This window comes from Diadema antillarum, unplaced genomic scaffold, assembly GCF_040938485.1.
Source record: "Diadema antillarum isolate AM-2024a unplaced genomic scaffold, OU_Dant_1.0 seq00001536_RagTag, whole genome shotgun sequence".
Classification (NCBI taxonomy): domain Eukaryota; kingdom Metazoa; phylum Echinodermata; class Echinoidea; order Diadematoida; family Diadematidae; genus Diadema; species Diadema antillarum.
Genome location: NW_027272268.1, coordinates 911,261 through 926,896, shown reverse-complemented (window position 1 = coordinate 926,896; position 15,636 = coordinate 911,261). Strand labels below are relative to the sequence as shown.

The 15,636-nt window shown below is 38.3% G+C and overlaps 1 protein-coding gene across 2 annotated transcripts in view; it reads left to right on the top strand.

Annotated features, from left to right (window-relative positions):
• LOC139710493 (transcriptional adapter 2-beta-like) overlaps positions 1–6,836 on the top strand; it is a 54,392-nt gene extending 47,556 nt beyond the window's left edge. For both annotated transcript variants that reach the window (XM_071622408.1, XM_071622407.1), the window contains exons 14-16: positions 722–795; positions 2,002–2,064; positions 3,587–6,836. In XM_071622408.1, the coding sequence (XP_071478509.1) occupies positions 722–795; positions 2,002–2,064; positions 3,587–3,709 (260 nt within the window). In that variant the 3' untranslated portion in view covers positions 3,710–6,836. The remainder of the gene's footprint in view (positions 1–721; positions 796–2,001; positions 2,065–3,586) is intronic.
• Positions 6,837–15,636: the final 8,800 nt, after the last annotated feature.

Genomic DNA, 15,636 nt, shown 5'->3' with positions numbered 1-15,636 from the left:
GCTTTATTTCAGTTTATATGATTTTTTAATGTGTGGGTTTTTCTTCTTTTTTTTTTCATGGAGAGCTCTATGTTTTCAGCATGTCTTACCATTAATGGTTTTGCAAAGACTTTACAAATAAAAGTAATTTCTATGTGAGTTTTCCTACAGCTTCTGTTGATTGATGGAAGTAGTCATGGAATGCTACAACAGTGTAAACACTCTTAGCGGAGTTTTTATTGCTCCTGCTGTCCATTATGATTTTTTTATTTACAGTTGGCAAATATGTAATTCCATACTGTAAATGAGGTCGATAAAGAATATGGAGACACGGCCATGGGGGGGGGGGGGGGGGGTGGAAAAGAAGAAAAAGACATATGAGTCATAAAATGTGATTCTGCAGTGATGAAAGCATCAGGAAAGGGAAAACTTGTTCATTCGACCGTGATGTGGGGTAAAACGTCTCTGAGAGATGAAAAGACGCATTCATGGGGACAACGTCACTAGAAACGTCCTTAGCATCTATCGATGATTTCTCGATCTGAAAAGATTTGACCTCAGCAATATACTCGCACAACAACTGCAGCATTGTAATTATAGCTTTGTTGAGTCTGTGGGGTGGAGGGAACTATGGGGATTTTTGTATGAGCTTCCTCTATTCAGTGATCATTGGTCTGGTTATAATTTGATATCATGTAACACAAGATTTTTTTTCTCTCTCTCTCTCTTTTCCCATGTGTAGATATAGTAGAAGATGAATTCCATGCCCTCAGATCCTCCCAAGGTTTCAGCTGTTTGTCGGAGCGAGAGAAGAAGGTGAGATAGCAGTACTCACTTTGCAGCAGTAGATGTTTTCAAATTAATGATGAATTTTGTGAGACAGAAGCGCATTATATCATATAAGTTTGGCACAGAAAATAAGTACTCAGCCCTTTATCAAAATGTTTTGCAGATTCCATTAAAAGGATGATTTTTCCATAGCAAAAACACATAAAAGTTGCTATGACTGTTCCTTGTTGAACTGATTCATTTTTCTCCCTAGCTTGTTCATTGATTTGATAACATGCTCAGAATCAGAAAGATTATCTGCCCCAGTGGGTATGAGTTGGTACTGGCAGACAGTGTGTACTGTGTGTTCAGCCACATAGATACAACCGGTATATTATTGCTTGTACAGCGTAATGAACCCAAAATTCATCGTCAATAGTCCCATTCTTTATATGTAATGTATTCAAACAATCATTTTTACAGCCAAAGAGAGGTTACATTGTATAGAAGGTTAATGAAATCTCTATGAAGTCTTAATCATTTCACATCATCACACTCTTCCAATGCAAAGACTGACAAATGCACAGTCAACACCATAAACATAGTTGCTGAATTTATATGACTTCATTACCAATTCACCTGTTTATTCTTATGATCACGTGGGTCATATTGTATGATATTTTTGTTTACTTCGTAGTGAATATGTGACGTGCATGCATACATTTCTCCGTTCGGTACCATACTCCATGATCGCAAATTTAACCACTCGGGATATCGTCGGGAAGTCCAAATTCGTGAAAAATTAGACTCGCTAGATATATGTCGTATATGTGCCTTCTCCCTCATTTTTTTGACAGCGATATACAATCCTGTGTATTTCATCTTTGTTTGATATGCCACCATGTAGAATTAGATAGAAGATTTACAGATAGTCAAAGTGACTATGCTGGAGTGAAAGCTGTGGCAATGAATTTTGAGGAGGTATCAAAAACTGTAGAAATATATTGTACACACAATATCTGATCTGACTATGAAATAGAACCAAGCTATGGTTTTACCAGACGTCATGCATATGAGAATATGCATCTGTCGTTGAACACTAGGTGATATATTTCACCCCAACCTTTCCCTAGACAGCTCAGAATATTTCAGAAGTCTGCTATCGCAATGGCTGATGTATTGATGGCATGTTTCACTTGTTTGATGGGTCCTGAGTTTGACATTCTGTCATATCCATGAATCTTTTCTCTTCAGCTTTGCTCTTCTCTGAAGATGAAACCTGCAAAGTATGTCACTATGAAGACCCTTATCATCAAGGTAAACATGACATGTCTTTGTTTGTCTTTGATTTTCATGTATTCTTTTTGTCTACATCTTTAGATAGAAGCTTTTCGTTTCATCATTTTCACTTCTTCTATTCTGCAAGATATCTTTGGGAAATCAAAATATCTTGTAGATTAAATGAAAACAACAACTCTTTATGATTACATGAGATACTATTGAAATAAGATGCCACAAGAAATATTTAGACATAGGATTCTGTCTCTCATACATTCCCCCTATCAACCATTACATTAAGATGCATGAGTATGTGATCCTGAGTTGGTGTATTTTTCCTAATGATTAGTAGCTGGCTAGCAGTATGGAGGCACTTGAAGTTTTCCTCTAACACATTCAGATGCCTTCTCCTCAACCCCCAAGGAAGCATTCGCTGAGAAATCAAAACTGTGTGATAAATCTTAGCTCTATTCTAAGCTAGTTCTGTAACAGTCAAATTAGACTTCAGGGCATTGTTAGAGAAGTGGATTAGAATGATGATAAAACTGAATATTTATATATGCCAAATTCACCTTGATTCCTGAGGTGCAAGTGAGGTTACCCTATACACAAGAGGAAACAAAATGAAAAAAATATGAGTGCCGTAATTCTGTTTCTTTCTTCACTCTAAACAATTTGAGAGAGATAATGTTTTAAGGCAAAGTTAATGCAAAGATAAAACAGTGGGGAAATGTGATGCCGACGTTCCGACACTTGAGGCAAATGTGAAATTGATGACTTGCCCAGGGATTACCACAGCACTTTGATGTATTCATGCATTTCTCTGATTGCCAATCAAATATGCCCACATGAAATGAGAGGTATCACATATCCTTCAACCGACTTGCATTCTTGGCAACTGTTTAATGCTGTCACAAATTTTAAAAATTCATGCAGAGGCCGCTAGGCAAGAGCAGAAACTGAAATAACAAGACCAATTGCTGAATTACGGCATCTCTGACAGAAGCTTACCTAGTTTGTTTTTAAGGTGAAGTGTTTTTGAGGACATTTCGGTGGTGCTGTTTTACAAGGCATTGTCATAGAAAGTTTCTGGGTGTCTTTTAATGTGACTGTATCGCTGACTTCTACTTCTGTGGTAAAGTATGTATTGTTGAAGTGATGGCCAAAGTTTGTATAGTTTGTGAACGTCAAAGATGTGGTAAGTTAAACAAGTTTTTTAAGTATAAATTCTAAAGATTGCAATTAATCCATTTTTGTGAAAATGTCTGAATCTGCTCAACGTCATCCTTTTGAGTCAGCAGCCTTTTTTTTTCCCCCGATGCAAGTACCATGGTACACTTACATAAGCACACACTGAAAATATGAACATTCTCACAAGCCTTATTGATTATCTGTTTGCATTGATTCCCTGTTTTCTTTGAAAGTGTCCCTATCTACAATAATTCTCAATCCCATTGTCATACATTGTGGGGTTTGTTTTTTTTCAGTAAACAGTAACAAAGAAATATACATACACACCTTCACTAACACTTATTTCTCTGAAATCAATCTTCCAATGCAGGACCACTACTTGCGCAAACAAGGCATTCCTCCCAAGACACGTTACCCTAGCAACCTTGACAAGTCGCACCGCAAGCGCATCGCAAACTTTCTTATGCGCAACGGCTGGATAAAGGCTAGTTGAGGGCTGGTGAAGCAAGCCTTGTCCCAATCCCATCCTAGCCTCTGTCTCCTCCTCTCAGAACCTTGCCTCTTTTTGTATCGGGACCTAAGAAAGGGAAGAGAAAACCAGCCATATCCTTTTTCACTGTGTGAAAAACCATTTTTGTGAAGCATTACTATTTATTGAACATCGTCTCTCCTCTTTCACTCTCATAGCCCTTCATATTCCTTGAACGTTATTGCAAAATCATGACTGCTTGTAGGTAATCTACATAAATGGCATTTGTACGATACTACTGCTCTACATATTGTGTCGTCTAGCTGTTCGATCGGGACTACTTGTAGGGCAGCCAAGTCAATGGTGCTCTCGTAATGAATCCATGCTCCAGGGATGAAATCAAGAAAGCATATCAATATGGCATTACCACAGTGTTACCTCCTTTCTATGTGATGTGTAAGCTTCTTCATAAACAGTTTACTTACTGACAAGATTTATAGACTGTCATAGGGCTCTAACACGTGTCAGCAAGATGGCAGTTGTTGAATTAAGTCTCTCAGATCTGCCTCCTCAAAATGCCATGGACATATTGCACAAACAGGTTACCAGTGGTAGCGGCATACTTAAGTTTGTGTTTTACTCTAGTCAATAACAGTACTTTGTGGTTATCCTTCTGTAGTTCCCATATTTTTCCATGGTGTCTCAATTGCTGCATTGGTAGTAAACTTTCAAATACTTGTGCTACTATGATAAAAAGACAGTAATTCATTGATAGTTCCCCTGCCTTAAGCTGAGTCTCCTTTCCTTTTCTTTGCATCCATGATGTTTGTGTTAAAGTACAAGATCTGTTTCAGTGGAAGTATTTACAGTATTAACAGTGACAGTCACACTTTTCTTATGCATTACAATACATTCATAGATTTCAGTTTTGAGCCAAATATAATTCTATTATGAGCCATGTACTTCCATGTCAATGTGTGAAAATAGAAACACTATTATTATTATTGAGTAATATCCAGTATGAATGAAATGAAATGTTTTCAGAAATATTTGCTCCATTTGCGCGTGCTATTCATGAGCATTCAGACCCAAATGTGTATTGCAGTGATGTTTTCTATTCAGTGTCGTGACATTCAATTTTTATGAGGCCAAACATGATAGACAAGGATGACACTTGAGCATGAATAGAGTCCATTTAATGATTTCTACAATCCAGATCAGCTAAATAGAAATCAGATTCCACTATTGAGCATTCATGGAGAAAGAGTTCCAGTCGCCCAAAATAGTAATGTTCAAATAGAGTTCTCTCCTTTCCTTGTGAATGGGGACTTCCTTATTTGTCACTTTCTGGTGTGATGGAGGAAAATTCAAGGAGAGATTTGATAGATGACCTGTGTGGTTACAACAAACAAGTTAATGTGCATGGGAGAGCTTCAGACAGTCTGCCATTAATGTGCTGCAATCTCACAAAAAAGAAGCTGTTTTTAAAAACATAACCATCATCCTGTCCACATTAACCCGTTGAGGACGAGTCCCGAGTATACTCGGGCAGGTGTCTATTGGAAATGCGTGTTGTAGCAAAATCAGTCCGTCCTCAAGGGGTTAATTGGCACCCCTGAATTTCACTGTATATTTTATATTGGAAAGACAAAGATGAGATTGAAGAAGGGAAAAAAATGCCCATTTTAGAGAAAACAGGAACTTAAGTTTTCCATAATGTATTGCCAATTGCAGATCAATGATAAAACATTGCAAGAAAGAGGCATTTGCAAATTCGGTAACGGAAACAAACAATTATATATCAGTGTTGGAGCAACAAAACCTCGTATCTCAAAAATGTCAAATGCTTAGGAGAGCAAAAAAGACATGGCAGCCAAAGCGCTGTAATAAATGGGATCGTCTTTCCTTTGTCATGCTGTGTTGGCTTCGTTTTTTTTTATTGAACAACTAGGATTTAGACAGGACGCCACTCAACTGATTATCCAACAATTAGTCCCAAAAAGTGATTTTCACCGAAATTTGAGATGCATGTCCTTGCCACCCCACACACGATTTATGAAATTAATGGGAATTTGTGCTCTACCCAATATGCTCCAAACAGTGAATAATAGAAATTAAGATCAGATAGAGATAGAAATAATGTCTCTTGGATTTGGTGTCTGATGACTTAGTTGTTTGCCTCCATGAGAAAATCTACTACATGCTTCCAATTTAAGAGATAGCCTTGCAAAGTAGATCTGTTCATTGTGAAACTGTGGCTTGTGTATGGACGCAAAGTGTGTAGCTCCTGGAGGCATGAGAGCCCCATTCTTTTGTCTGCGACCTGCCAATGCCATCAGCCCTGCCAGAGTGTCTTTGTCATACTTTGATTCTGATCGTGTCTCAGTTTAGCGTTCTGTATTCAGTTTTTAAACCAATAAACAAAAAGGATGCAACAGGCTAAGGCCAAAGTTCAAATGTTACAGCTTGGTAATATAAAGTGTTCAGGTACAAGAGTGTGGGTGTACTTGCTATTGCATTTGAAACATAAACGTGATGTGTAACATTTTTTTTTTGTACCCATAAATGTTTTTCCTTATCTGACTGTGAAATCGGCTAATGTTAGTTTAAGTCATGAAGAAGAGTAGTTGTTGTTTTTTTTAACAGGATTCCATGATATTAATCAGGCAAATATTAATCAGAATGTGTGTTCTTCAGACATATTAACAAAGGGAATGAAGTTTACAAGCAATCATGGAAAGAATTGATAAAGTTTGTCAATGTCAATCTGAGAGACTCCTTAGTTTATTTCTGTGCTATCACAGATGAAAAAAAAATATCGATGGTCAAAATATGGGATCAAGAAAATGGGACATAGGAATTCGTTCCACTTTATGCCTAGTAGATGAGATGGAGTTTAGAAATGACAGGAAGTGATGTCATGAGATAACAGTGGAGACGAGTAGGATGTGGTATTAGTCAGAAGGAGAAGAAATGACTTGTACGAATAAGAAAGTAAATAAGAATGTTTATGACAGATGAAGGATATAAAAGTGTCAAAGTATTGTACAGCAACTCACGTTTGTGCATGTACGTTTGAACAGCACATGTTTGTTAAGATTGACGAGATATACATCTAGACACATGTATGGATACACTGCTATTCCAAAGTATGGAGGTAACTTGTTTGCAATGCTTTTGATTTAATAATGTGATCACTTTTGTTTCAGAGTTGACTCACTTTGTGAGTCTTATGTTTGCCCCTAGATGGCATGTATGGTCCACATAGTGCTAGATATCATAATGTTTTATGATCTCTCAGTAATTTAAACACATCAAAGGAACTTTTCCCCAAAGTACCAATCTTCATATCCATTCGGCACATAGTGCAAGTGATAATTCATGGAAATATATCCAGCTGCATGTATCCATAAGTAGAGATATTGTGCAAAAGTCCTCCAAAGGACTCTCTGTCCATTGTGAACCTTTGGTACAACTAAGCTTGTGTATACTTCATAAAAATATCCCCCCCCCCCCCAAAAAAAAAAAAAGGAATTACAAAGTACTGCAAGGGAATAGTATCTGCAAATGTGTAGGATTTATTAGTGAAAAATTACTCTTTTCATTTACATTCAAGTACTTCTTTAGAATCTACACACATAAAATGAGAATATCGAGTTTTAAAAAGTATATTTTCAAGAACACATTTTCAGTGGAGTGCCATTTTTCAGTAGGACCTCATTTTTTTTAAAGAACAAGGTAAATGTTGCGAGTTATAAGAAATGTAACTACCCATGTGTACCATGGTCACATCAGAACTGTTCATGGCTGATTGATGTAGCCTAGTTGTTGATGTGTTCTCAGTCAAAATGTACTATTAATGTTTTTGAAGCAAGGCCCTGGGTCAGAATCAGCTTATAAAAGTGTTATTTTGTCTTCAGTTTGATATGTGGTATATGTATCTATGTGGGCGTAGGACGTGTCTAGATGTATTTCTCAGGAGTTTGTGTATTGATATTTGTATAGTGTGAATAAGAATCGATAGATCATAAGAAAGAATGAATGAAAAGTGGTTCATATTTTGTGAAGATTCTTGTACTTTTCCCACACCAGCTCTCTTCAACAACAACAGCAAAAAAAGTACTTTCTGAACTCAGTGTCTTGTTTGATGTACATAGCATGTACAGTGCAGATCACTTTTGAATAAAGTTATATGAGTAGAGTTGCAACCAGACTGATGACGAACGTGGTTTGCAAAGGCTGTGGCAAAGGAATAGATGTAAAGTTAGCTTGTCTGTCTAGCCATCAATGATTTATGTTGCCTCTTTGGTTTTTGTGCAATCAGATGTCATGTTTCCGTTCTGATGCATTTTTGCTTGATTTTAGTTTTTGTTTGTTTTTAATGATACTTTATTTCGATTCACCTGCAATATTGCATATAGAGTTTTGTCGTGATGGAGAAATGAATTTAAGAGCTTGAGAGAACGACCATACAGCTTTATAAGAGAGAACCGCAAGCTTGGCCTTCTGTCATTAATGGGGCCTTACAGTGCAAGCGTGCTCTATTAGAAGAGGATTCTTTTGTGTGGCAGGAGAAATTGGGGCAGCAAATTTGCAGGCATCAATAAGTTAGCCACTCTGCGTATGAGATGGATGTCCATTGTCAAGGACGTCTTTGTCATGGCAGCCTTGTAAGAGAGTGATCCTCGTTTGTACTGATTCACCGCCACATGTTCCTCAAACTGCTCGGCCTCTCCGTTTCTTAGTGAAGTGGTTCCAGTGGGCTTCAGCAAATGTAGCATGCACAAATTTGAGTCAATGCAAGCCCGTGCTTGTCGGCTGTTTGGATGAACAGCACTCCACAATCTCAACTTCCTTCATCTTCCACTTTCACATCATACTGCATTTTTCATGGAGATTCACTATTCTTCCCCCTCCCCCCCCCCCCTTTTTGGATAGGCTTAGAAGCAAGTTTTGTATATATATTTATTCATTGCCAGGTGTGCATAAGATACAGCAACTCAAATTGTGTGTCGCCATTTTTTCTTGGGTTTTTTTTTTTCTGTTTTGTACAGCGAGAAAGTGGACAAGTTGTAAGATGCAACTGAGACTGGTCCAAGTTGAAAATGGAAATGGTTTATTAATTTTCTTTATATGCTCCTCTTTTTTTCTTTTGTTTTGTCAAACACCTTGTGGTATTGTAGAGGTCTGTTTAGGGAATGTAGCAAACAGTGTCAAACTATTTCCTTAATATGTTGTTTTCTGCAACAGGTCTAAGATATGATCAAGACTGATATAAATGATATAGTGCGTGATTTTTTTTTTTTTTTTTTGTATTTCCTCCATGTTTTTTGTAAGACCCAGTTGAGATTTTGTCATAGGCAAGTGGTGTCAATGTGAAAGTGATCATGCAACACATTGAAATTCTCAAAGGTAAGAATAGAATCATAATTGTTGCGAATCAGCTGAAAAAAATTAACCAATAACAGAGCCATAATGTACCAGTAGCAGATAAACTTCGGGTGTCCCGTAGTTCACACTTGCAACAATGGTGCTCCAGCAATAAGCTTTAAAGTATTGTCTTTTTCAATGTCCAATGTGTTGAATAAAAACGTTGCATCATTTCAAGTTTGTGCATATCAGACTGCTGTCCGTCTTGTATTGATCATTTTGTGTTGGAAATTCTGTCATATCGGCCATTTCAGATGTTCGGGGGGGGGGGGGGGGTTGTTTGTTTGTTTGTCTTTTTTTCTTTTTTGTTTGTTTGATTGTTTGTTTGTTTTGCAGTATTTTAACAGGATTTGCTGGTCACCAGATACCGGGAACAAGAGAATTCTTTGTTACAAGAGAACTTGTTGACATCTTTCTTGTGTTTGCGATTGGTAGATGCAAAACATATTACATACCCACATTCAAAGATATTGCTGTGACCGAACCATCACACAAAACTTAATTTTTGAATGTTTGTATACGCGTGCTTGTGTTTGTTTGTTCGCTTTAAATGTTACTCTAGGTAATACCTTGCATTCGAGGAAACGGGTAACAGCTGATCGCTGAGATATAATGGACTCCCGTTAAAACGAATTCTCGGGACCGACAATTTTTTTCGTTTAATCAAAATTCGTTTTAACCGAACAAATAAACAATACAAAGTCATAGAGAGGATAATGTTGCGGCCCGAATTTTTATTTCGTTGTAACTGGAATTTCGTTATAACCGTGTTCGTTATAACGGAGTGCACTGTATTTTCTGTCCAGACATCAGAGGCAGGGGCAGAGATCAAGCTTACATCTTGAGTTGAACACAACAACGAAACGAAAGAGTTTTCCCTCTACACACACACAACAATCAATCTAATCAGCCTGATGATACTGATGAATTGTAGTCTGAAGACGCATTGTCAATAGCGTACCATCCTGTGCTCTGCCAAACAAGCCTTTGCAGAAAACACCATGTACTCAGTAAACTTCTATACGTTGTCATGGCAATAATTTGTGTTTGGACGACAGATCATGGAAATACATGGCAAAAACAATCTGTTTGTGCGTGTGTGTTGTGTTGTGTGTGTGTGTGTGTGTGTGTGTGTGTGTGTGTGTGTGTGTGTGTGTGTGTGTGTGTGTGTGTGTGTGTGTGTGTGTGTGCGTGCGTGCGTGCGTGTTATTACCTATAGTTTTATACTCAAACTGACGTCATAATCACGTGAGTGCTGAAAGAAAATACTAGCTTCCAGATACTAGTCCTATCTGCGGAGAAATGTGCACACGATTTATGACGGTAATCATAACTAGTAAGGGGCGGAGTGTTTTATTTCCTAGGGCATTAGTTTTAATGTAAGTTTTCAAAGAATGCTCCTTGCGTATTATTCTCCGTGCGGAGACTTGATCGTGCACGATTATTTGATATGAACTTGACAACCCGAGGGAACGGGATATGATTACAGTGACCTTAAGCCCATTTAGGTGGAAGGAATTGCACGTGGATTATATTTTACAATTACGGGGCTCGCTGTCGTGTATGCCTCAATTCACATTGCTACGAGTTTTCGTGAAGTGGAAGAGCTGAAATGAAATTAACCAGCAGAGCGAACACGTGCATACTGCCTTGTGAAACATAACGCAGATGGAGAAATATTAAAAAGGTCATCAAGAGGATGCATGATATCAGCAAAATTTTCAGGGAAGGAATCTGCTGTGTGTTTTATTATTATAGTAGTTGACGAGGTTGAAATCATTTCATCATAAGCACGTAAATAGTAGTAGATCCATGGTGTTGACAATGAATTCAACATTTTGTTCATCTACAGGGAGCGACGAGAGCGAATGAGATATTTTGCGTTCATGTATAGTGAAAGCAAGAGTCAAAGGGTATATAATAATTAATTAGTGTCTATCATACGCTCGTGTGTGAATCTTGAGTAATCGCAAACATGAAACGTGTACTATCGCATAACAACGTGGTTATTACTTCCATTCAGTTAAGAACTGTTTGATTCGGGGGATCAATGGTCAGAAGCCCTGGAACCACCAGGTCTGTCAGTGCTGTGATTGGAATCAACCCCATCCAAAATTGACCTCACAATGGTGAGTAAACTCGGATTTTTTTAAAGACTTAAAAAGAATGCAGAGAACAATAGCTCACTTTGAATGTGCAATAATCGTGACAGTCAGACTAAAAACAAAAATAGCAAACCCCCCCCCCCCCCCAAAAAAAAAAAACATTAATAAAACGAAGTTTAACTGATAAAGGAGGATGAAAATGACAATGAAAGGCGATGAAAGAAAGAGACAGACCAGTAACAAGGTGTAAGCACAAGAGACGGGAGAGAGTAAATCGCAAACATGAAAATAAAAATTAAAGATAAAGCGTTATCGGGAGAAAAGAAAAATAAATGGAAGATCGGGCGAGGATGTAACACACGTGGAGAAATGAAAGGAAAGGAAGATGATGCACTAGAAGCATGGATGAGATATGAATATAGCAAAGAGAGGAGACCGACATTGTCGAGGATTATGAAAAGAAATAAAAAAGGCAATTATATTTCTTTGTCATTCGATCAGGTCAATATAACACCTTAATGGTTCAGTGTTCATCACCAGCAGCTTTGTCGCCCATGTTTCAAACCTTCAAGGCAAAATTCATTATGCTGCATTAATTATCATTGTTATTTGGATTTTAAAAAGTGAAGGGAGAGAGGTGCACATTTTAAAAAGAAAGTCACGGGGAGAAAACGGGCGGCGTGGTTGGAAATGAGATGGGAAGAGGAGGAGACCAGGGGAGGGACCAAGGGGGTGGAAGAAAGAGATGGATGGGGTAAGGACATGATGGAGTGATTCCGGTGGGCAGGTACTGAGGGAGAACAGACAAACACAGGAAAGGGAAGCAAGAATGGGGAGGGAGGACAGGAAAAACTCCTTAGGATTAAATACGAGTAGAGATAAACGTAAGGAACGAGACTCGGGTCACGCAAGACTTGTGGGCAAATAATATATAATCCTATTTCACAGCTTAAAGAGAAGCATAAAAAAAGACGAGCAGACAGCGGGGTAGAGTCGATGCGATTGTGGGAGACCTCCGGGGCTCTCTCTCATCCGCGTCGCGGGCATCCTGCGGGAAGGGTAATGAGAGAGATGAAGCACACTTAGTCATCGCATTTATTAAGACTTCACACGGCTCGACAGGACGAATGTCCCTTTGCGATTTAAAGACACGATATGACATGCTCTATTTGGTTCCCCTTTTACAATTTTTATTGTAAATAAACAGCCGAAATTATTTCTAAACGTGATGACCAAAAGTTAATGACTTGAATGAGAATATTGTATATTAGTGAATTTAAATACTAATAAAATTAAAACTATTGTTAAATGTCAAAGTATGAAGAAACTGCTGAATACATATCGTGAAGAAATCATTTCAAACGATGAGAAATGAAATTGATAAGATCAACACTTTTCTGAGTTAATACATAACTCAAATATCAATCCCCTAACCTTTATGCCAAGCTAAGTATACTTACGCTTAATATGTATGTATACATGGCACCGCATTTACAGGCTCGGATCAAAAGCCATTCTGTGTTGTATGTTCACGCTCATACCCTATTCATGATGCACAAAAATAAAACATGACTATGTTAATCGCATATTTTCATTCCCAATTCCAACATTCACCTTAATGATGATACATAACAAGGTTCATTATTTATGAAAACCATAAATAATGATTATATTCTTCTCTTCTGACCTTCTACTTGATAGGTGATTAATATTAATGTGTTGTTCTGTGGGTGCATATGCAATAGCGTGCTGTGGAGAGCACTGAAGCTCGACAAACGCTACGTTAATTCGAGATGAGATCAGATTTTTTATGAGAGTGTAGGTTGCATACAGCATTACAACGAGAGTCTTGCTGTTCCCGGGGGTAGTGTCGTCTGCATTTATTAGAAGTAGGTCAAACTCCGCTCGCCTCTTTAACATCGGGTCCCCGATGCCCCAGTTTTCCCGCCGTCCTCATTCCCTCCAAAACATTCTCGCCAGAATCATCAGTTTATGCAGCCATTAATGAGACCCACTGTCGGCTGCTGCAGAAACTTGATCTGACTCGGAACAGAGTGTGAGAAGGGAAATAGGACAAAGAAACACTGAGTCGAAGGAGTTTTGAGTCTATCATTAGGTAAAATCATGAGAAAAAAAGGGTATTCCATGAAATAACGCATGTGGACACGTGCACATACTCCACTTTTTGCGTTACTGATTTTTTTTTTCTCGTACACTCAGCGTATTTGAAAAAGGAGTGGTTAGCAAATAATATTCTAGTAATATTAGCCTGCTAATAAGAATCCTGGGCCGCAAATAGTGCACTTTATGATTTCTTTATTATTTCAAATGAATTAGTTTCCTTCTAATAGCCAATTTACGTCAGATCATTTGCTCAGTGCAGATTGAAAAAAACAGAGAGTAATGTGACAGGCTGGTATTTGAGAATTAGAGAATTCAAGCGGAAGATCAATTTGAAATGCATGAACATCGCTCTTAATAGCATCTCTCCCAGCAAGTGAGTATAGCGTACTTGTAAAATGACAATGTACAAGGCGATATTGCACATTCATCGTTTCGTCGAGTAGACAGCAAGACTCGATCTTATACCATTCACAAATTCACTGGTCACGAATCGCACTAAACGAAAAGCACAGCCCACCCTCTCACCCTACCCCCCCCCCCCCTTCCCCCACCGGCTCGGCGGAAAGACGTAAGTTCACAGTAAAATGAATTAAAACTCTTTCTCAAACATTAAAATGCGGTCTTTAACAATCAGTCATACACGTCATCAAGAAATCCCCTGCGCAAGAAACATTATACGGGCACCAAGCCTTCAAAGTGGTTATCATCTCCGCTTTGATGTCTCTAGTGAGAGGCGTAGAAACCACAATTTATACCTTCCATCACTTTCCTTTGGATTTCACCATCCCCCTCCTCCATTTCTGTCGTCTCAAAAATGATCATTCGCTCAACTTGCATTGATTCGATATTAGTTGACAAGTGGAGTTCAGAGTATTCATAGGCCTATTCGAAATTCGTAGATGAGACTTCTGATTTTTCTCAACTGAATGCATAAAAAAAGTGTAGGCTTCCATTCTCTACGACTATGATTCCCTTGTCATCTCTAACTATAGGAACAGATAACTTTCTCAGAAAAGATCCCTTTCGCAAACCCTACATGCACAGGTTTCATAAGTGATAATTCGTAAGGAACCACAAACACTTTTATCATCGTTTTAGTTGAATTCTGCTTTGTTTTGTTTTTCAGGATGTACTGATGACGGTCTCGAAATTAAGATCGAATCAGTGATTTTACGTTCGCTGCCCCCCCCCCCCCCCCCCATACAGCTTTATCTTTTTTTTTAAGCTGCTGCTTTTATATAGATCATGAAAAGAGCGGTACAGTTTCTGACGCAAAGTTGGATCCGGAGTAAGTTCCCTTTGATTATGGGCGGGTTTAGAGGCCAAAGAATCTCTTAAAACAATTCGTATCCGGAGATTGTAAGATTAAAAGCTGACTCTGAATTCAGTTAAGAGGACGTCAAGACCATGAAGGCAGTGCATCGACACCAGCATCAGAATATCGATGACGAAATCCACGACTACAACAATCTTCAAAGGAATACCCAGGTCCAATTCTACTCTCGATGAAATAAAAAGAATGAGAGGGATTGATTGAATTTGTGTGTGATGTGCAGACATCGGTAAAGTTTGCCTTGTTTTCCCTCGGCGCTCTTCTGAAGGAAATTCAAACCTTTTGGCAAAGAAAAATGATTTGATGTGAGAGTGATAAAATTTTGGAAAGGCCATCCGACTGAGACGGTGCAGTGACATTTGAGTTTCATCGCTGGCTAGGAGACGGCGAAGAAAGAGGATCCTGTGATCGACAGTTGAGAACCGTGAAGCCACGGAGAACCCGCGAGTTTGGTGTGAAACTGAATCCGCCACCGAGTTAACACTCACTGCAAGCCAATATCAAACTCTGGACGAAATTTCAGGCTGGCGCTACGGGGTTTGCTTCTCCTTTTCATCGACATGGAATTAGAGAAGGAACGTTACGTCACTGATCAATAGCAAGTGCTGTTAATTGTTATTCATGACGATAATTGCATTTAAAGTCTGTTCAAGTTCATGTTATAAGACAACCAAGTGATCAACGTGAACACCTCTCATTGATAATTTGCTGTTTCATACAAAATAATATGTAGATTGTCGTGACAAGAATGGTAGATCTTGATACTGACAAATACGATTGATTCGAAATAAACCCACCAGTAAAGTTCAATTAAAGACACACTCTCAAATAATGTTATGTAACCGTATTTTGCCAATCATTAAATTCATCAATCATTAATCAAAATCGAAAATCCTTTCTTTTCTCACGTACGTCACCTTTTGAACGAATAAATACAAGTTCTTAACATCTGGAAGATG